Source organism: Balaenoptera ricei, chromosome 10, assembly GCF_028023285.1.
Source record: "Balaenoptera ricei isolate mBalRic1 chromosome 10, mBalRic1.hap2, whole genome shotgun sequence".
NCBI lineage: Eukaryota > Metazoa > Chordata > Mammalia > Artiodactyla > Balaenopteridae > Balaenoptera > Balaenoptera ricei.
Window position 1 is genome coordinate 98,980,983 of NC_082648.1, and position 23,175 is coordinate 99,004,157.

The 23,175-nt window shown below is 42.6% G+C and overlaps 1 protein-coding gene across 1 annotated transcript in view; it reads left to right on the forward strand.

Annotated features, from left to right (window-relative positions):
- Positions 1-6,105: 6,105 nt before the first annotated feature.
- Positions 6,106-23,175, forward strand: part of EP300 (E1A binding protein p300) — a 74,194-nt gene continuing 57,124 nt past the window's right edge. The window contains exon 1 of the mRNA XM_059937045.1: positions 6,106-6,838. Coding sequence (XP_059793028.1) covers positions 6,745-6,838 — 94 coding nt within the window. The 5' untranslated portion in view covers positions 6,106-6,744. The remainder of the gene's footprint in view (positions 6,839-23,175) is intronic.

Consider the following 23,175-nt stretch of genomic DNA (forward strand, 5'->3'; position numbering starts at 1 on the left):
CCTCAGTTTGGGGTCTCATGAGGGACATTTTATTTGCTTTAGAGCCCCAGTTTCCCAGATCATTAATGAATACAAACATTCTCCTTCTGTTGTAATTATAAACAATCCAGGTCAAGACATTCAAGACTTCAGGAGAGCGGAAGATTGGCTGGCACCCTGATGGACAAAGAAAAAAGACCATCTCTTTTTCAGGGCCAGAAAATCCTTGTCGCTGCAGAAGAACAGATGAGGATGGGCAGGGAGACCCACCCACCCAGACCAGATTCACAAGTCAATGGTATCCATTAGTTTGTTCAAGAAATTTGTGTTGAGTTCTAACTATGCATCAGGTCCTAAATTAGGAGCTGGGGAGAGAGAGATGGACGACATGGTCACCCTTCCTGCTGCCACAGGGAAAGGCCAACAAGGACTGTAACAGCGTGAAACGGGAGGCAGTTTAGAAGCGTAGGATGCTCGCCATGGGAGGGCGTGGGAGGACTCGGTAACCTGGACTCGGGGGGACTGGGGAGGACTTTCCAGGAAAAGGGATGTGTGAGCTGAGACCTGAAGGGTGATTGGGAATTAAGTGGGGAAAAGGGATGAGGGCGGTGAGTGTTTCAGACAGAAAGAATGTACGTGTGACTGTCCCAGGGACAGAGAAAGCATGACACAACAGAATAGAAATAATTCCACTTGGCTGCAAGGAGGGAAGTTGAGAGGAATGAGACAGGTAGGCAAGGGCCACTTCTTTTTTTTTTTTTTTTTAATTTTTATTTATTTATTTATTTATTTTTGGTTGTGTTGGGTCTTCGTTTCTGTGCGTGGGCTTTCTCTAGTTGTGGCAAGTGGGGGCCACTCTTCATCACGGTGCGCGGGCCTCTCACTGTCGCGGCCTCTCTTGTTGCGGAGCACAGGCTCCAGACGCGCAGGCTCAGTAGTTGTGGCTCACGGGCCCAGCTGCTCCACGGCATGTGGGATCTTCCCAGACCAGGGCTCGAACCCGTGTCCCCTGCATTGGCAGGCAGATTCTCAACCACTGCGCCACCAGGGAAGCCCTACCTACTAGTTTTTAAATGACTGCATAATACCCCATCATTGTAAGGCTGTTTGTTTTTTACTGTGATAAAATATATATATACACATCTATATTTAAAACAAAATGTATATATGAAACAAAATTTATCATTTTAACCATTTAAAAAATTTTAAATAAACGTTGGTAAAATACACATAACATAAAAACATTTACATAATAACATTTACATTTACTATTGTAAATTTTATGTGTACAGTTAGTGGCATTAAGTACATTCACACCATTGTGCAACCAACACCACCATCCATCTCCAGAAGTTTTTCATTTTCCCAAACTGAAACTCTATACCTTTTAAACACTAACTCTCCATCCCTCCCAGCCCCTGACAACCACCATTCTACTGTCTGTCTCTATGAATTTGACTACTCCCAGTACTTTACATAAGCGGTATCATATCCATAGTTTTTTTTTGTTTTTTTTTTAACCATTCATGTAGAGATGGGCTGTTGGTTTGTCTCCCCTTTTTTGGGTGGGGTAGGGGCTGTCACAAGGCTGTGGGGACATTCTCATCTTGTAGAGAATACTTGTAGAATACATCCTAGAGATACTGGGATTTTCAAAGTCTGTAAACATTCAGTATGAACCTAAATGTTTGTACCATACTCTATGCCCACTAACAGTGTATGAAAGCACCAATTCTCCACATCCTTGCCAATATCGGCTATTAAAAAAATTTTTTTAAGAACAGATCTTATTAAATGTGTGATATAAAAAAAAATGTGGAGACTTCCCTGGCGGTCCAGTGGTTAAGACTCTGTGCTCCCACTGTAGGGGTACGGGGTTCAATCCCTGGTCAGGGTAAGATCCCGCACGCCGTGCAGCGCGGCCACAAACAACAAAAAAAGTGTTCTTGCAAATGTCGACAACACTTTACATGAGTATCTAATATATAAATCAATAATTCTTTGTGAAGGATGTGCAGCCACTTTCACAATCCCGTCCGCGTTCACATCTGCAGGAGCAACCCAAGTTCATGAACCACTTTTCTCTTGATGACAGTGCTTTGGAAAAACTTTGCTGAGGCCACACCTATAAGAGGTTTTTTTTTTGTTTTGTTGTGTTTTAAAGATTCATTTATTTATTTATTTAATTTATTTATTTTTGGCTGCATTGGGTCTTCGTTGCTGCACGCGGGCTTTCTCTAGTTGTGGCGAGCGGGGGCTACTCTTCATCGTGGTGTGCGTGCTTCTCATTGCAGTGGCTTCTCTTGTTGCAGAGCACGGGCTCTAGGAGCACGGGCTTCAGTAGTTGCAGGACGTGGGCTCAGTAGTTGCGGCTCGCGGGCTCTAGAGTGCAGGCTCAGTAGTTGTGGCGCACGGGCTTAGTTGCTCCGTGGCATGTGGGATCTTCCCGGACCAGGGCTCGAACCTGTGTCCCCTGCATTGGCAGGCAGATTCTTAACCACTGTGACACCAGGGAAGAGCAAGAGTATTTTTTTTTTTTTTAATTTTTGTGAATAGGCAATACTTTCACGTGGTTCAACATCCTTGATTTGGAAGATAATTCAGGAAGTAGAATCCACAGGACTTGACTGGGTGTGAGGAAGAAGGAATCGGGAGGACTATGTGGATTCATGGATGGTCCCCAGATATCCAGCTGGACAAATAGAGGGACAGTGGGGACAAATAGAGGGACATAGGAATAAGAAACACAAAACAAAAGGTATAGATCCTGGGGAAAGAGGGCAGAGATGAACTAAGGCTATCGTGCCAGTGGGTCATATGGGTAGCATCTCGACCAGACGCAACTGAAGGATTCACCCTGGGGTAATAACATTCTTCTCCTATTCTTGTGCCACTATCTAGGGGTCTCCTTTTGGCAATCAGGGCACCTGGGAAGCTGGATTAGTGATCAGATGTTTCGAGGTGAACAGAGAATGTCTTAAAGGAGTTGGACGACCCTGTGAGACATTTCCTTCTGACTATGGAGAGGCCAGTGTGGTAGCCCAGGAGCAATCGCCAGGCTCTGGGCACTAATCACTTTACATGCAGTGATCTCATTTTCATTCTCCTAGCAACTCTCTGAGTTAGGTAAGACATTTTCCCTGTTAGAAGGAATGACCAGAAACAACTAAGGTGTATTGTGTACTTACTGTATGCCAGGCACTGTGTTAAGCATTATTTATGAATTATCCTGTTTAGTCTTCACAGCAGTAAAGTAGGTCTAATCAAGAAATCCATTTTCCCAATGAGGAGCCAAGTCACACAGCTGCCAAGTGACAGAGCCAGAATTTAAACCCAGTCCTGGCTGACTTCTTACCTGCCAGAATCTACTGTCTGGTGTGTCTCCCTTCCCCACTCTTTCCCACCACCCAGCCACCGACAGGCAATTTCTTCTTCAGGAACGCTCTCTTCACCTACACGTAGCACTCCACAATTGGTTAAATTTTCATTTGATTAAGCTAGATATAATCCAAGCTGAAGATTCAATTCTGTGTTTTTGAAAACATCTGCAGTTTCACCTTGATTGCCTTTTGTGTTGATAACATTCCTCCAGCTACTCCCAACAGGACTGACTTCAGTGTCAGACTCAGGGTAAAGACCCAGAGGAGCCAATCCCAGGCAGGAGTGCCACGCTTCAGAATTCCCCATTCACAGCAGGCAGAGCCTTCCCTTCGGGGCAGGTCCATGGCCCCTGACTCCTCTCTGCAGAATTTTCTCATGAGATGTTCCTCAGATCTTCCTTGATAACTTTCCTGTACCTAGTCCCACAGTATTTGGGACTAGATGCGCCAGGGCTGTTTGAATGCTGTTTAGCCTCAAGCTGCATCCTCTGCAAAACTAGGTAAATCTTTTCCCAAAGGTCAGGAACTCTTCAAAAAATCGGATGAGCCACCTCCCACGAGGAAATTACAGGCAAAATTTCCAGGTGTTGTCCACATTTCTTTCCTCTGTCCTCTTTACTGTGAATGTGGGTATGAACTATTAAAGATAATTGAATCATTCCTGAAGGCCAGTTCTGACCTTAGCCCAACATGGTGAATCCATCCTGTAACAACTTTGAGGTAAGTCGGTACTGTCCTTTTCAATTTGCCTGGTTTTCCACTGCAGTTTGGGGTAAATTAGGCCTGAAATCGCAGGACAGAATTCATCCTTGCTGGCAACCTGAGTTGCTTCATTAAGATTTTCACTCCTAGGTTTTTATTTATTCTCCTACTCATTCACTTAAAGGGCAATAAACAGCATCAACAAAAACCAAAGTACACTGGACAATAAGCATACATCACCTAAGGAGCATGAGATTTGAAATATGTTTAAAAGCTTTTAACTATCTCCAGAGATACTGGTTTGGGGGTTTCCTTGGGGAGATCTTGCCACCAATTTACCCAAGGCCAAACACAGAGGAATCCTGTAACCTGTAGGAATGTGAAAGAATGCTGGCAAGGCCCTCCTCTGCAAAACAGTTATCACACACACCACATTTTATTTATATTCAAGCATTTTCCTTCATTGTTACATTTTTGCTTTTTTCCATCCTTACATTACCTTTAGCACAGTATGTTTTTGCTTTTTTCCCCTAATTACGTTATCTTTAAGGCACTGCTTAAACATGGTCTTTTTTTAAGCTGGTTTGAGAGTGGGTTAAAAGAAACACCCTAAAATGTCATCAGGTCCTGGACGTGGTTCAGAAAAATAATTCAAGGCTCCTTTGGTGAGAGTGCTAACTGGTAGGGGTAATGTGGATACACGGTGGGTAAGAAATGAATTTAGATCTGGTATTAAAACATCTTCCCACTGCTGTGATTTTTGTTTCCTGGTTAGCAAAATAATATATGTTCATTTTCAAAAAACTGTAAAATTAAGAGAAAAAGGAAACAACTCGTAATTGGTGTGATTTTTGGATGTGAGCCCTTCCCTTTGGGAAAGCGATGGAGAGGAACGCACTGTCTCTGGCCTGGAATACCGGGCGGCGGGGTTCCCCCTGCCTGGTAAATTCAACGGGCTTCGGAAGTCCGGCCGCCCAAGGGCCCGGGGCGCAGGGCCATCCCCATGGCGTTCCCACTCGGCCACCTGTGCGGCGACTTGGCGCCCTCCCCGAGTAGCTGCCAACCCCGTCACCCCCCAGTTCCCACCGATCTCCTACGCAGAGACCCAACCCAGACACAGTCCCCCGTAACTGTCCACCGACTGAAAATAGATCCCGAGCCCGCCCCTGACCCCCCCTTCAAATCCTCCCCTTTAAAGGGAGCCACCGGGTGACGCCGGGGGAGTTTGCGGAAGCGCCAACCGCGTTGGGGCCTTGGGCGGATCCCGTGATTGGAGCCGGCCCCGCCCCCAGGTCCTCTTCCCCCATTGTGTGAGCAGCTCGGGCCCAGGCCCCGCCCACTGCCACCTCCCTCCGGAGGCCCAACCCCTCCCCTTTTTTTCACCCCCCCACCCTTGGCTCATTTCCGGCCGCCGCTGCTACCGCTAGCCTGTAAGGAGGATTCGGCAGAGGGAAGAAACAACAGCCGCCATCTTGTTTGTGTGCTAGGCTCGGGGGGAGAGAGGGCGAGAGGGAGCGGGCGAGAGTGGGCAAGCGGGGCGTCGGGCTGAGTGCGAACTGCGGGAGCGAGAGTTCGGAGGGAAGTCGGGCCGGAGAGAGGCGGCAGGGGCCGAGACAGTGGCAGGGGGCCCGGGGCGCACGGGTTGAGGCGACCCCCAGCCCCCTCCCGCCTGCACACACCCCCATCGCGGCCCGGGAGCCGGGCCGGCGTCGACGCCTAGGGGGGACCATTACATAACCCCGCGCCCCGCGGCGCCTTCGCCCGCCGCCGAGGGCGGCCCCGAGCGGAGCCCCGGGGGGCGGGCGCTCCCGGCATCTGGCCGCCGGGGGTGGGGGCCGTAGCGGCGGCCGTATTTATTTATTTTCCGCGGGAGGGAGAGCGAAGGAGGAGAGCGCGGCGCGAGAGGAAGCCGCCTGCGCCGCCCGCCAGAGCGGGGCCTCCTCGGTGGCCTCGGCGTCGGCGCGGGCTGGCGGCGCTGCTCGGCCCGGCCCCCTCGGCCCTCTGCGCCGGCGAGCTCCGCGCCCGGCGTCCTCGCCGCGCCTCCGCCGCCCGCCGCGCGATGTGAGGCGGCGGCGCCAGCCTGGCTCTCGGCTCGGGCGAGCTCTCTGCGGCCATTAGGGGCCGGTGCGGCGGCGGCGCGGAGCGCGGCGGCAAGAGGAGGGTTCGGAGGGTGGGGGCTCAGGTCCGGGAGGGGGCACCGGGAGGAGGTGAGTGTCTCTCGTCGCCTCCTCCTCTCCCCCCTTTTCGCCCCCGCCTCCTTGTGGCGATGAGAAGGAGGAGGACAGCGCCGAGGAGGAAGAAGCTGATGGCGGCGGCGGAGCTCCGAGAGACCTCGGCTGGGCAGGGGCCGGCCGTGGCGGGCCGGGGACTGCGCCTCTAGAGCCGCGAGTTCTCGGGGATTCGCCGCAGCGGACGCGCTCGGCGCATTTGTGTGCCTGTGCCCTCCTCCGGGCCTGGGCTCAGGCCCGGCCCCTCGCACTTGCCCCTACCTTTTCTATCGAGCCCGCATCCCTCTTCAGCCACCGCGATCCGGCGAAGAGAAAAAGGAACTTCCCCCACCCCCTTCGGGGGCCGGCGGAGCCCCCCAAGCCCACCCCAGGGATCCGGGCGGGGACCCAGGCCTGAAGAAGAGATTTCCCGGGGATTCTCCTTTTCCTCGCCCGTATCTCCGAAAGAATTAAAAATGGCCGAGAATGTGGTGGAACCGGGGCCGCCTTCAGCCAAGCGGCCTAAACTCTCATCTCCGGCCCTCTCGGCGTCCGCCAGCGATGGCACAGGTTAGTCTTGGGAACCCTGGCCTTCCACCTCCTCCTTAATCTTTTCTCCTCGCAGCCTTATTCGTCCATATTTTCTTTCTCTCTCTTCCTAGTTCTCTGCCTCTTGATTGATTTTAAAGGTGTTTGAATGAGCTGGTCGAAGGCGTCCAGTAGCCCAACCATTTTCTTTGCTTCCTAATACATTTATTGCAATACTATGTCATATCGCTATGTGTTCTGGAATTAGAGCTCTTGAGTGGTGCTGCAGAAATGGCCTTTATTGTTGTTCCCATGCAGTTTAATTTTGGAAATGCCAGTGCATTTGAGTGTAAGGGCCTTTTTTGCAATTTTACTTTTTCTGTTGTTGATAAATGAGGAATCGTGAATCCTTTCTTCCTGATCGCACTTGTCCCGTTTCCTCTGCTTTCTACTCTTCAAGAATTTCTCTTTACATAAGATTTTCTGTTGAGGATGAGGGTGTAAAAAAAAATCTTGGTTTTATTTATTTGTGTGTGTGTGATCCAGGATTTCAGGTTTGACGTGAAGTTGAACGTCAAACCCGAAATTTGGTATGAATTATTTTACCTACCATTCCCAGCTTTTTTGCCCCCCCCATTTGCTTTGCCCCCCCCCATTTGCTTTAAAAGTCAATATGGAGCGCTGTTCATTTTTCATTTCATTTCTTTGGTGCCAGACCAAAACGTCTGAAACTCTGGGGTTTTTAGGTTGGGAGAGAGCAGAAGCATTTTCTTTGCAGTTTGCAGTTACTTTCTCTTTGGGGAGGACTGGATGGGGGGGCTCACTGATTTTATGGAGTTATGTACTTGGAAATCAAGATTAAAAGTTGAAAGAGTCCCAATCATGAACTGCAAACATGAACTGATAATACAAGAATTTTAAATGTGCAGTAGGTTTTGTATTTGTGTGTTTTGTCTTTTTTACACTTTAAACATATGTGGAGATCCAGATTTCAGTTTAAAAAACCTGTTCAAATTTTTTACTTCACTCATTTGTGGACTAGCCCTTTTATTAAGAGAAATTCAGGGAGACTTCTTTCCATCATTCGCTTCTTACAGTTAGTTTGATGCTATCCTGATGGCCACCGACCTTCTCTTTTGCTGTCTTAGTTGTTTGAGGTGCCAGGGTAATGAAGACGAAGAATGGCTGGCCATCTGACAGTCTACAAGATGTTCCCCCTTACTACGGAGCATCTCTTTAACTCCCTGAGAAAACAGGCTCAACGTCATTCCCCCATCTGCCAGTGAGAGTGCATAATGGAGTTAAATGTACCCTTGGAGTTTGTAGAGAACTTCTAAAGAAGAATGGTTCTAAGTAGGCTTCGTTTCTGTGGGTGAAAAACGTAAGGATATGGCAAATGCTTTGGATTCTTTGCTTTTATAAGAAAGACGTATCATGAGTTTAAGGTAACCTGCAAAGATTGAGGATTTTTGCAGAGTTCCTCTGCTTCAGGCTTGTAACGTTGGCAGTACATGAACTTTGATCTGTCCTCATTCCTTGAAGTTTCTGTAGTCTTCAGGGATTTTTTTTTTTAAACCTGAGTTTTTTCCTCAGAATTCATACACATACGGAGTATTGTATTCCTTTGTACTTACTAAAATGTCACTCGGTAGGACTTTTAGATCACCTTTAGACACATTTTTCACCTGTAGATTTTTGTTTTGTTTCTTTAGTTTTTGTGTATTGTGGAGGTTTTTGCTCTTTAGTTCTCGTGTAATATGGTAATGGATTTTACATTTGAGTTAGCCAGTGACTGGGAATATTGTAGAGAAAACTTTTTACTTGTACTGTTTTGATGACTCCTGATTTGAGCAGTTTAGTCTTAGAGTAACGCAAGGTCTGGAAGGGAGGCTGTCCTCTCTTGTTCAGATATCTCAGTTCAGGTGCACTGCTACAGTCTCCATATTTGATCTGTGTATTTGGTAACTTTAACTCATTTTGATAGTGTCGCACCTGACTAATGCACAGAAACTGTTTTGCTACTTGAAACATCTTTGAATAATTGTAAGAGTGCTAAATGTATCAAGTGGGTTTTTATAATAAAAAACCCTCAGCACTGAGATTAATTCAGTCTTAGTCCTAAGAGTTTATCTTTCTCTAAATTTTGTAGTGTAGGTTGATTTTTGTGCACCCCCCCCCCCTTAAGATTCTACTCCAGGAATTCTTTGGTATCCAATTTTTAATCCTAACCAGTTTGGATTTTTTGATGGGGGAAGGGGAGAAATGAGTATTAAGAATATACTGTCCCCCTGTGAACTTCAAGTTGGACACCATTACATTTTGATTTTTATTTGCATCCAGCACTGTGTAGTATAAGTTTGCAGTCAACTTTTAACAGAGACACTTCACTTTTTAAAACATTACATTTTAAACTTGTAATTTCTACATTTTTACTTCTGAGTTGCTGTGTATTTTATAAACGTGAATGTAAATTATTCCTTCGTATTTGATGATTAATTTTATTTAGAACTGTTCAAAATTATCCCAAAATTCTAGATTCCAGAAACTTTTTTTAAATGATTGAGGCTTGCAGTTTTAGTAGTGTAAGTGTACTTGCCAAGAGTGTTTGCATGTGCCAGTTTTATAGGAAAGAAAATTGGAACCCAGTTGGGTTGACATGCTAAACTAAAGTGTCACAAAACAAATTAGTGCTTAAATCCCAAAATTTGATTTTCTAAGGTTATCCACGATGCAGAATAAAAATGACTTATTTTAATTTTCAAAGATTCTTCTAAAAAATTTCTAGGTTGATTAAAATAATTTGAATTACATTTAAGTTTCATGTTAGAATGGGGAGAAAGACTTACCACTTTTGCTTTTTTATGTTCCTGTTTCAATCTTTGCACTTGATCCATTGAAAATATTATTTAACTTGGCATGGTTAGATCAAAACTATTTGAGAAATGACTTTCTGTCCTACCACCTCCACTACCACCCCATCATAAAAGCCATTTGCAAAAATTTTTTGGTAAAATTATTGACCAGAATAGTTAATACATTGTCCTTCAAATATTTCTTGAACCTGTTTCTGATAATAACCTGAGTGATGGAATGATGAGGGTGATACGTTGCCTTCATTGCTCACAGAACATGTTCTGTCACTGCTTTGTAAACACTTGATGCTGTTGTATGGGCTGAAAGAACAGACTCTGGAAAGAGGTGTGACAGCATTAGGATCTGGCATATTTAGTAGGGTAAAAGATTCTTCTGGTCTTGGTATGATTTTGTGGCCCTGCTGTGTACCCATGTGTCAAAATTGGCTTGGATTTTATGCCCGTTTTCATTTTGAAGGCACAGGGCAGATATATCTGCATTTTGACCATTAGATTAGTGTACACAATAGATTTTTTGTGACGAGAAATTTTTTTTAACGTCTTTATTGGAGTATAATTGCTTTACAATGTTGTGTTAGTGTCTGCTGTATAACAGAGTGAATCAGCTATATGAATACATATATCCCCATATCAACTCCCTCTTGCCTCTCCCTCCCACCCTCCCTATCCCACCCCTCTAGGTGGTCACAGAGCACTGAGCTGATCTCCCTGTGCAATGCACCTGCTTCCCACTAGCTATCTGTTTTACACTTGGTAGTGTATATATGTCAGTGCTACTCTCTCACTTCTTCCCAACTTACCCTTCCCCCTCCCTGTGTCCTCAAGTCCATTCTCTACATCTGCGTTTTTATTCCTGTCCTGCTCCTAGGTTCGTCAGAACCTTTTTTTTTTTAGATGCCATGTATATGTGTTAGCATACAGTATTTTTTCTCTTTCTGACTTACTTCACTCTGTATGACAGACTCTAGGTCCATCCACTTCACTACAAATAACTCAATTTCATTTATTTTTATGGCTGAGTGATATTCCATTGGCAAGGATTTTTTAAATGTCAGTTTTACTTTCTCAGAACACCATTGTGTCTCAGTGGTTTGTCATCTAACTAGAATATTTTTATTGGAGATCATTTCTTTGTTAGCTCTTAAACCTGTGATACTGTGTTTTAATTTTATTTTTCGGGCATCAGCGTTTACTTGAGAGTTCTGCTTCTGAAGTTTTTGAGTTACCGCTCTTTGGTCCAGCGAGGTATTGCCGACCTCTCTGTTAAATTGCAAAACATTTTACTAAGTGTCTTGAACTCTGTCAATTGCTTACTCTCAAGGCTTTGTAAGTTCATTTATAGGGCTTCAAGAAAGCTATCTGTGGTTGATAGTGAGTTAAGGTGACTTGTTACGTTGTAAATCTTGTATGTGTTACAACAAGGGTTCCCTTTTTCAGCTGGAGTTCATATTCTGTTACAGAGGTAAGAAATGTATTCGCATGTCCAGTGATTGGATGATGGGGAGGGAGGAAAAGGTTTCTGCCTTGGTTGCCTTTTGGCATTGTTTTCTCTGTTTTACTTTGCTTTCTCCCTTTTCCTTAGTCTATTCTATAAAGTGGGGGGGGGGGAATTAAAACAAGAAGTTGAAAATTAGTGCCTAGTGGTGTTTGTAAGGACATTAAGTGGTAAATAGGAAAGAAAAAAAGAGTAGGAAGAATGTTGCAGATACAAGTGGGAGTGTAAAGTGCTTCTTCCTGGTATATTTACAAAAACAATTCAAGAGTTATTCTGCCAATTCTTACACCCAACAATTAATGGAAAAATAAGACAACTTGTTTTGTGTGTTTCTGAAATTTTAGGGTTCCTCTTTAGAGAATTTCTGAAGTTGAATTTTTTTTAGTGTGGCAAGCACTAGAGAAATTAATGGGCAAGTTGAAACTTAAATTATGCCACGTGTAAAATATTTAAAACATTGGCTTTTGCAGATGATTTTTTTTCATGAAATGGATGGTAATTTTCTTCTGAAATTTTAATGGTAAAATATTTTATTGCTCAGGTCTCAAAAAATGTTTAAGAGAATAAACATTGAGGTTTTAAGCCTCTTCTGAACAATTTGGATATCATTTGTTTTTAGATGTAGATCTTTTTTTTAAGATTATTTTGATGTGGACCATTTTTATTTTTTAATTTTATTTATTTATTTTTGGCTGCGTTGTATCTCTGTTGTTGCGCGCAGGCTTTCTCTAGTTGCGGCGAGTGGGGGCTGCTCTTCATGGCGGTGCGTGGGCTTCTCATTGCGGTTGCTTCTCTTGTCACAGAGCACGGGCTCTAGGCGCACAGACTTCAGTAGTTGTAGCGCACAGGCTTAGTTGCTCTGTGGCATGTGGGGTCTTCCCGGACCAGGAATCGAACCCTTGTCCCCTGCATTGGCAGGCAGATTCTTATCCACTGCACCACCAGGGAAGCCCGTGGACCATTTTTAAAGTCTTTATTGAATTTGTTACAGCACTGCTTCTGTTTTACGTTTTGGCTCTTTGGCCGCGAGGCATGTGGGATCCTAACTCCCTGACCAGGGATCAAAACCGCACCCACTGCATTGGAAGGCGAAGCCTCAACCACTGGACCGCCAGGGAAGTCCCTAGATGTAGATCTTTTAAAATAAATGCCCCAAAAGGCAATTAGGAGTAATTTAGTTGAGAGAGAGTATAAAATTTAAACTACTGGAAAAAAGTGAGTGGTGAGAGAATTTGTTTTGGAGTCAGACTAGTAGAGTTAAAATTCCAGACCTGCCTTTATTACCTGTGAACCTTGGGCCAGTTACTTAATCTCTCTGTCTCAGCTTCCTCACCTGTAGTACCCACCTTGTAAGATTGTGGTAAGGAATAGTAAATGAGAATTGTCTTTGTCAAATATTTAGGATAGTGCTTGCTGCAGTATAGTATGTTTTCATTAAGTGTTAACTGTTTTTAACTTTACTGCTGAATATATCCCAAAAAAGCAGTGCTGGATTTTTTAATGGGTATACAGATAGATTGGGTAAAGAGAAAACCAAGTGTGTGAAGTTGAGAGTGGTCTTAAAAGTAAGGCTTACAGAGCCTTACTTTTAAGGTGCAGAGTCAGCATATCCATCACCTACTCAAAGATTAAGTTTTTTGAGAGTATAAGAATATGGCAGCAGAGGTTAAAATAAAAGTATATATATTGTCACATAGGGGAGTCTTGTATATGTAATTGAAATGAACATAAATATTTAAGGCATAATGAGAGATAAGAAAGTAGATTGTTCTTATTGGAAATGCTCAAGATAAGAATGGCTTTTTTTCTAAAGAATCATGTGGTTGAGCATTATTTTTTTATTTGTTTATCTGGGTCTTTTTTTTTTAATCATTTTATTTTTGGCTGTGTTGGGTCTTCGTTGCTGTGCGCGGGCTTTCTCTAGTTGTGGCGAGTGCGGGCTACTCTTCGTTGTGGTGTGCAGGCTTTTCATTGCAGTGGCTTCTCTTGTTGCAGAGCTCGGGCTCTAGGCGCGTGGGCTTCAGTAGTTGTGGCATGTGGGCTCAGTAGTTGTGGGTTGCGGGCTCTAGAGTGCAGGCTCAGCCCAGGCTTAGTTGCTCCGCAGCATGTGGGATCTTCCCGGACCAGGGCTTGAACCCGTGTCCCCTGCATTGGCAGGCGGATTCTTAACCACTGTGCCACCAGGGAAGTGCATTATCTGGGTCTTAAAAGAAGACTTTCTTAAAGAAGGAGGAAGAAAAAGTAGAAGGGGCAATGCAGAGCTTTTCAATATTTTTTGACCACACCCAAGTTAAGAACTGTATTTTACATGGAGAACCAGAGACCCTGTCTTAGCAAGTGAGCAAACAATATTTATCCTACCTAGCCTTACTACTTATAATATACTCTGATATTTTCTATGGCATTTCATTTTTTAAAAAGTGGTGGTTGTGACTCACTATATTGATTTCATGACCTACTATGGCTTGTGACTCACAATTTGAAAAATACTAGTTTAAAAGAGTTGACAAGCTGCCGGTTGTCCTGTATTGGACCAACATCCTGTATTGGACCAACGTTTTCTGTATGCCCGGCATTTCATCTCAAAACAGGGAATACTCTGGTGATCCAGAAAGACATGGGGCCTTCTTTCCTGGGGTTTGTAGATAAGGGGAAAGAACGACGTTCAAGTCTGATGTGACCAGTGTTGTATATGTACAGTGTACAGTGTTGTATTTGCACAGTGTACAGTGGGAGAAACGGGTACTTAACCTGTAGCTACTGTTGCTCTGGTGGCTTTTTTTGAGGAAATTGGTGTCTGATCTTGGGATTTGAAGGATATAGGGTTTCTAAGAGTGAGCCCAGGTTGAAAACAAGAGATGGTCTGTCATGGAATCTGTAAATTTCATCTGGCTGGGGTATAGCAAGAAATATAATTGTAGAGGTGAGCAAGTGGCCAATCTTGCAGGACTTATTGGAGTTACTGCTTATTGGAGTTTAGATTTTTTTAGCTCTTTTAAATGGATGGACAGAATTGTACCTTAGATGACTGACTAAAGCGAGGAATGGTTTGGAAAGAAACAGGGGAAAATAGGCAGGGAGACCAGTGAGATGACTGTTTCAGAATTCCAGCTCTGATGAGGGTGGCCTGGATTAGTACATGGAAAGAAGTGAAAAGGTTTGAGAGAACATGGGTGGCCAGCAGAACTTGGTGATTAATTAGTGTCAGGATATTGCTGTAGAGGAGTCAAGGGTAATTCCCAAGTTTCAAGCTTGGGTAGCAGGATTGGTGAGGATGTCATTTATTCAATACTTAGAGAAGTGTTTGTGTATGGATATGGATGAGGGGAGGGGTTGTGATGAGTTAAATTTGCATATTTTGAAGTTGTGTGATTCTCCTGAATTGGGTAGTCACTATTTTCATTTGGAGCACCTTTCATTCAAGCCAAGAAACATTGACTACCCACCAAGTTTTAGGTATTTGGAATGTAAAGATGAATCAAGGTGCAGTTTCTGCTCTCAATGCCTTTAGGATCTGGTGGAGTTGGTAGTACACATATCCACACAGTTTTCCCATAAGTTATACTCTGATAAGTTTTAAATGTTTTAGATAAAGGCAGAGGATAGGGATTATTTCTGACAGGATGGGTTTGGAGTATTGGGCGGAAACCTCATATAGAAAATGTGTATTTGAAAGGGGGTAGGAGAGCATGACCTACCTTTTCTTAGAAGTTGGGAATTAACCTGGTGGTCCAGTGGTTAGAACTTTCACTACCGAGGGCCCGGGTTCAATCCCTCCTTGGGAACCAAGATCCCGCAAGCTATGCGGTGCGGCCAAAAAAAAAAAAAAAAAGGGAAATTTGGAGTGGTATTTCAGGTGGAACAAATACAAGTGGTTTTTATGTGACTGGAACAGACTATACGGTGGAATGTTTTCATGGGAGACAGATGGAAAAGGATGTGAGGGTCCTAATATGGAAAGACAGAAATATGCTAAGGAATTTGACATTCATCTCACCATCTGGATAAAAATTTTATGAGAAGAGTGACATGGTCAGGGAAAGAGTAGTGCTAGTGACACTGCAGAGGATCAGTAGCAGGGAGGGAACCTAATGGCAGGAAGACCTAGGGTTTGTCATTTATCTCTTGAAATGCACTTATCATTTGTCTTTGTAGTTTTTGGTAAATTGTAGTTAACAAAGTGAATTGTTTATTTTCTTAAGATCCAAGTTTTGTTTACCAGTTGTCATACATGTAGAAAATGTAGCAGATTTTTTTTTAAAAGTCACGCTCCCCTTTCTCTTTACAGATAGACAATTTCTAGGAGACTTTTTTTTTTTTTAAGAGATAGTACGATAGTTTCACCATCTAGGATCCCCTGTAGGCATTCCCTTGGAGCAAACCCCAATTAGGCAAACAAATCCAACCCTCACTGCAAAGCTTCTCTCAAAATGTACTACACTCGGGCTTTGCTGGTGGCGCAGTGGATAAGAATCCGCCTGCCAATGCAGGGGACACGGGTTCAAGCCTGGCCCGGGAAGATCCCACATGCCGCGGAGCAACTAAGCCCGTGCGCCACAACTTCTGAGCCTGCTCTCTAGAGCCCACGAGTCACAACTGGTGAAGCCCACTCGCCTAGAGCCTGTGTTCCGCAACAAAGAGAAGCCACTGCAGTCAGAAGCCCGCGCACCGCAACGAAGAGTAGCACCCACTGCCGCAACTAGAGAAAGCCCGCGTGCAGCAACGAAGAGCCAACACAACCAAAAATCAACCAATTAATTAATTAATTAATTAATTTTAAAAATGCATATTTTGAAAATTAACCTGTACTTTTGCCCTTTGGCTCTATTAGCTTTCACAGTTCACCAGCTGCCAACATGCAAAGCTATGTGATCCTGTGAAACTTAATATTGATTATCATCTTCGATCAAATTTGTATATAACCCACAGGTTGTTACCAGTTGTTGTTTTTTGGTTTTGTTTTTTTTGGCTGTGTTGGGTCTTCGTTGCTGCAAGCAGGCTTTTCTCTAGTTGCGGCGAGTGGGAGCTACTCTTCGTTGCAGCGCGCGGGCTTCTCATTGCGGTGGCTTCTCTTGTTGCGGAGCACGGGCTTCAGTAGCTGTGGCTCGTGGGCTCTAGAGTGCAGGCTCAGTAGTTGTGGCACATGGGCTTAGTTGCTCCGTGGCATGTGGGATCTTCCCGGACCAGGGCTTGAACCCGTGTCCCTTGCATTGGCAGGCGGATTCTTAACCACTGTGCCACCAGGGAAGCCCTCGTTACATTTTCGTAGTGTCCTTCAAATTCAGTATTGTAGTTTTAAGTGTTTATGTACCTTTTCTTCCTTGATAGGTGGGTTTTTTATGATTAGGTTAATTCTGCTTCATCTACAGAGTATTAAATACCATTTCTGAAATAAAGTACTGGATGAAAGTTAGGATGGTTATTTTAACCTGAGAAATTCATGAAATTTAGAAAATTGCCTCATTTTAAAGGCCACGGTGTTTTAAAACGTCATACTTTGTTAAGCACCCAAAACAGCTGAGTTAATGTAAGAGTAGAAGTGCCCTAAACCAATAAGGAGAGATCTTTGTGAGATTGATAGTTTTCATGTCTAGCCAAACTGTTTTCAGAATTATTAAAGTTCTGTACATTTGACTTTCATCTCTAATCCTTATTTTTTTAAATCTCAGATCTCTGCCCACCTCATCACTCACCTGGCTCCCCGTCCTTTGAATTCCTTCAATTGCTGTGGCTCAGCTTGAGTTGTTCACCTGTCCTCCTTTTCTCCACTCTTCACTTGTCTAGTTCCTACTCGTCCTCTGGTCTCACCACTGGGATGAAAGAAAGGTTTTGAGATCCATAATGTTCATTTTTTAAAAAGCATTTTTAATGCCACAGAGAAAACTAACTGAAAGGAGGAGAGTTGATGGATGAATTCTGTCTTTTAAGTGGATACTTGAGAATTGACTAGTTTTAGAATAATTCTTATGGGTATTTTGCTTAATGTACACAGTTTAAAACCCAACTGAGTTTTTATTTGAATTCAGCTTACCTGAAGTACAAAAATAAGCCTGTTTATTCAGCAAATAATGTTTGAGCCTTCTGAATGGGAAAAAAATTTGTAACTGGAAGAGGTACTGTTATGCAGTAGAATTAGATTTTGAGCCAAAATTATTTGTTTTGCATCCTAGTTTGTAACTTTTAAAAATCTTTTTTTTATACTCAGTGCAGTATTTGGGATTATATTGTTAGTAATCCTAATTTTGAATGTTATACTTCACTTATACATTTCATGGTGGGAAATATTTGTCTAATTTCTCATGTATCGTGGAATTGTCTTGATCTTTTGATTTTTTTGGAAAGGCTAAGTGAGTTGAGTATTTATTTTACAAGAGATGATATAGCTAAATCTGCTGTGAGGACCACAGAACTAAGAAGACACCAAGGGTGACCTACAGAATCAATATGTAATAATGAAAGGATGTTTTGACTCAATACTAGTTTCCCACATGCTCAATCCAAATTCATTTTTGTTTAAATTATCACATTTCTAATACACAGTTCATTGGATAAACCTAATGTATTATGCTAAACTTTCCAAATAAGATTTAATTCTGTCCTGTCAGTCACATTTTGTGTCACCGTGTTTGGACTGAATGTACACTCAGATGAAGAAACTTTCTTTTTTTTTTTTTTTTTTTTCTTTTTTTGGCCTCTCAGCACGGCACGCAGGATCTTAGTTTCCTGACCACGGATCAAACCTGCACTCCCCTGCAGTAGGAGTAGTCTTAACCACTGGACTGCCAGGGAAGTCCCAAAGCAACATTTTACTCAAAGTCATTTTGTATTTGAGCATCTGGGAACCATATATGGGGATTTGTCAATAAACTATTTGGTAGAAGTAGCCTGCGGATGATGTTAATTAGTTGATATTTTAGAAAGTAAGCAGGAAATGTCTTACTGGAGATAGTGTGAGTTTGTTCATTTCAAGTTGTTTGTGATACTGTCTTGAAATGTTTGTCATAGGATAGTTGAAAGGTAATGGGATAAATTTCAGATTTGTAAATGTCTAATCAAAGAGAAAGGGGGGGTCAGCAAATCAAATATGTAAGAACTCACCTTAATATCTAGAAGAAGTACTCGCTGTCATTTATTTTCTACTTCCTACTTCTCAGTCCATTGCAGCCTGGCTTTTGTTGTTACTAAATATCTCCTATTATCTATATTTAGTGAATTTTCTGTTGAGCATGGAACACCGCTAACATTTCCTTCTTGGAAACTGATTTCCGGGATTCCTGGTGGATGGGCTGGGGAATGTTGAATTTTAGCATCCTTTGCAGGTTAAGATCATGTCCCTTAAATACTGGCATTTCTAGTGGTCCCCTTAATGTCTGATGGTGACTTAAGCTCCACATTTCTCTCTCACATTGCCATGTATTCCTCTGATTGCCCATATGGATAACTGCACTCTTAGGTTATCCAAGCCAGAAGCTTAGGAGTCATTCTTTTTTTCTCTCCTTAACTCCCTAACTATAGTCAGAGAGTCTTTTGATTGGCCTCTTTGATGCCCCTTTAGCAGCAGCCTCCTCACCAGTCTCCCTGACTCTAGACTTGTCTGTCCAATTTATTCTTCATCTTGTTTGTTTCAGTGGACTCTAATAAATGCAGATTTGTTCATATCATATTTCTGCTTAAAATTCTTTAGTAGATCAATTTTCTCTCTACAGTAAAAATCCCAAGCTATTATGTGTAGGACCCTCTAGGTTGCTTCTTTTATTTGTTGAACATGTAAATTTTATTCAACCGATCTGAACTAATCCCTATGAAGAGCAAGTTGAGATGGGGACCTGAGAAGGGGATTTATTTGAACCTTTATTTTTTCCCCTTTCCTTGAACAAAAAGGAAGAACCTGAGGAGCTTAGTAAGAGGGGTGGATTGAGGCTGGTCAGTACTAAAACCCACTGTTCAGTAGGATTTGTTTAAATTATGGCCTTTAAATTTCTAATTATTTTTCCCTTGCATCTTCATACATATTGCTTTTAATTTGAGACTTGCTTTTCTACTAGTTTTAGACCATTGGGTTTTATTTGCTATTTATGACAAACTGGTTAAATACATAGTCTCTTATTTTTAGTAGCCTTTTTCCAATATGCTGCTCGTGAGCTTGCGGCCAGGTTTTTTTCTGGGAAGCCCCTTGCAGAAGGACCTAATGGGGAAAGATTGGAAATTTGATGGCTAAAATAAAATCCACATATTAGGTTTTTGAGCTTTAGTACTCTTAATCCTACCAGTATAGAATTGATTATTTACAGTTCGAGTAGTTCTTCTTAGTCTGGAAATACTTAAATTTTGTTTAAAAAATTGTTTTCTCAGTTTAAGAATGTTTAGAAAAGTTATAGTTCTCATAATGTTGAATAATCTAAAACAGCTGCTAAAAAATGAAGTCTGTTTGCTTACTTACATAGAAAGAATATTCGACTGGGATCCAGGGACTTTATAATAGAGTCCATATTCAATAACAAAATAGTACAGTCTTAGGGAAGCCAGTGATGCATCAGTTACTGCATCTATAATATGAGAGAATCAGTAATTTTCAAACTTGGGCCCTCCCTGGGAGGGGCAGTGTTCTAAGAGGCCTGAGGAAAATCCATCTTCCTTCTCCCAATTCCTCCTCACGCAGTATGGTTCTGCTTTTTATTCTGTCTGTGTTTCCAAATAAACACTACTAGATGATCCTAAAGGATCCTTTGCTCTGTCCCACCTGGTGTGTATAACTTTTAAAAAGGGGGTTAATAAATTTACACATTTTTTATAGACGCATAATTAATATGCTTTAGAATCTATTAAAATATTTAAGACCCATCTCATTTGTTCTTAAAACAACTCTATGAAGGAGGTAGAATAAGTTTTACTGCCTTTTGATAGAAGAAGTAACATGAGCTCACAGTTGGAAAGTAACTGGTAAATGAAGTCAGCTTGTAGAATTGGGTTTAAATCCAGGTACTTGGACCCTTTGAGCTGTGCCAGGTTAGATACCAGTGATGGCTGATGGCATTTAGGAATCGTAAATGTCCAGAACTTTGAGGCACAATCAGAACAGCTTAGGAGTAATAATGACAGTCAGTGATATCAAATGAAATAATAAGGTCTGCTTAATCATGGGTCAAAGTATATATGACTTTTTTACATAATCTTCCAAATCTAATTAATATAGTCATTGAAAATTACAAGTTTTTTTTTTGTTTTTTGTTTTTTTAAATTTATTTATTTATGGCTGTGTTGGGTCTTCGTTTCTGTGCGAGGGCTTTCTTCTAGTTGCGGCAAGCGGGGACCACTCCTCATCGCGGTGCGCGGGCCTCTCACTATCGCGGCCTCTCTTGTTGCGGAGCACAGGCTCCAGACGCGCAGGCTCAGTAACTGTGGCTCACGGGCCCATTTGCTCCGTGGCATGCGGGATCTTCCCAGACCAGGGCTCGAACCCGTGTCCCCTGCATTGGCAGGCAGATTCTCAACCACTGCGCCACCAGGGAAGCCCGAAAATTACAAGTTTTAAGGAAAGGTTAAGAGAACTTTTATAAACCACCAATCAGATATAAATAATTATAATATTACAATTGTAGAATTGCTGGAAATGTTTATTATCAAATTTACTCCTTGAGCATGTGCTAGGTGCTATGGGAAATGTAAATGTCTGTTAAATGAGACCCTTATCTTTCAAATACTTATGATTTGGTAAAGAAGTAAGATGCACACAAATACTTAGCTATAACAAAAGATAGAAGATATAAAGTGCATAGTTGAGGTTGTAGCAAAGTGAGCCATCTTAGGAAATAGTATTTGAATCTGTCTTTGAGTTGAAACCTGAGTGGATCTTTTGTAGTGGACACTACAGTTAAGTCTGTTGAAAATACAGAATTGCCATTAAAAAACAACCCTATAACCTTTATTGTCAAGGTCTACCAATGCCAGCCTTCCTGTCTGCTTCATAATGGAGCCTAACTTTATAATGAGATGTTAAATGTTTTGCATAATAAACATGAAACAGCAACCAAGTGCAGCAGATTTGGCTGTAGTACAGGTTAAATTAAAGTCCTCAAGACTAGGGCCTGGAGTAAGACTTTGGTATTACTGAAGTTGATTTCTCCTCAATGGACTCTATATATGTGGCTATTAACTACTTCTGAGGTTGTTAGAGGATTAATGAGAATAATACAGTTATTGAGGAGCCACAGAGACAATGCCTGACACACTGAAAGTGCCTGATAAAAATTTGTTCTCATTATTATGAGCTAGTCTTATCTCTTAATAGAGTGATGATTCCACTAAATAATAATAGAGGTAACATTTTCATAGTGCTTAATATATGCCAGGCACTGTTCCAAATACTTACATTATTAACTCATTGAATTCTCACAAATAACCTATGAAGTGGGTACTTCCCTGTTACACAGAGGTGGAAACTAGGTTCTTCTGTGTATACTTTAGAATCATCTTGTCTGGTTCTTTGAAAAACTGTTAGAATTTATTGATTGATTGATTGCCATGTTGGGTTTTCGTTGCTGTGCGCAGGCTTTCTCTAGTTGCGGCAAGCGGGGGCGACTCTTCGTTGCGGTGCGCAGGCTTCTCATTTCAGTGGCTTCTCTTGTTGCGGAGCACGGGCTTTAGACATGCAGGCTCAGTAGTTGTGGCTGGCGGGCTCTAGAACGCAGGCTCAGTAGTTTTGGTGCACAGGCTTAGTTGCTCCACAGCATGTGGGATCTTCCCGGACCAGGGATCGAACCCTTGTCGCCTGCATTGGCAGGGGGATGAATAACCACTGCACCACCAGGGAAGTCCAAACTGTTAGAATTTTGATTGGCATTGCATTGAATCTAGATCAATATTGGGGAAGCATTGATGTCCTTATATAACATTGAGGATTTGTACCCAGACACTTGTGATTTTGTGATGTTATTTTATTTATTTAGGTGGTCTTTTTTTGACTGTGTTGGGTCTTCATTGCTGCACGCAGGCTTTCTCTAGTTGTGGTGAACAGGGGCTGCTCTTTGTTTTGGTACGTGGGTTTGTCGTTGCGGTGGTTTCTTTTGTTGCAAAGCACGAGCTCTAGGCACGCGGGCTTAGTTGCTCCGCGGCATGTGGGATCTTCCTGGACCAGGGCTCGAACCCCTGTCCCCTGCCTTGGCAGGTGGATTCTTAACCATTGCGCCACCAGGGAGGTCCTGTTTAGGTGGTCTTTAGTTTCACAGTTTACACATATTTTCTAATAACGTTGTCAGATCTTTTTCCCCCCTATTTTAAAAATTATTTCTAATCATTTTTTGCTCATGTATAGAAGTACAATTTAATTTGTCTGTATTTGTGGTATGTTCAGTCACCTTGCTACCCTCTCACTATTTCTACTTCTTTGCCTTGGATTTTCCATGTTGACAGTTATATCATTTGCATACAATAAGTTTTGTTTCTTCCTTTTCAGTCTTGACTCATGAGTGTTTCTTATATTATTTCTTTGGCTAGAGACTTCAGTTCACACTGAATAGAAGTGGTTGTTATGGGTATCTTTGTCTTGTTTTGATGCTAAAGAGGCTACTTTTAATGTTGGTCCATTATCCATATTTGCTGTCAGTTTTTAGGTTTTGGAAGAGACCTTTTTATCAGTTTAAAGAAGTTCCCATCAGTTTTTTTTTTGTTTGTTTTAATTTTTATTTTATATTGGAGTATAGTTGATTTACACTGTTGTGTTAGTTTCAGGTGTACAGCAAAGTGATTCAGTTATACATATACATATATCCTTTTTCCCATCAGTTTTTTTTTATTAATTTTTGGCTGCGTTGGGTCTTCGTTGCTGTGTGCGGGCTCTCTCTAGTTGTGGCAAGCGGGGGCTACTCTTCATTGCGGTGCACAGGCTTCACGTCATGGTGGCTTCTCTTGTTGTGGAGCACGGGCTCTGGGCGCGTGGGCTTCAGTAGTTGTGGCACACGGGCTCAGTAGTTGCGGCTCTCGGGCTCGAGAGCGCAGGCTCAGTAGTTGCAGCC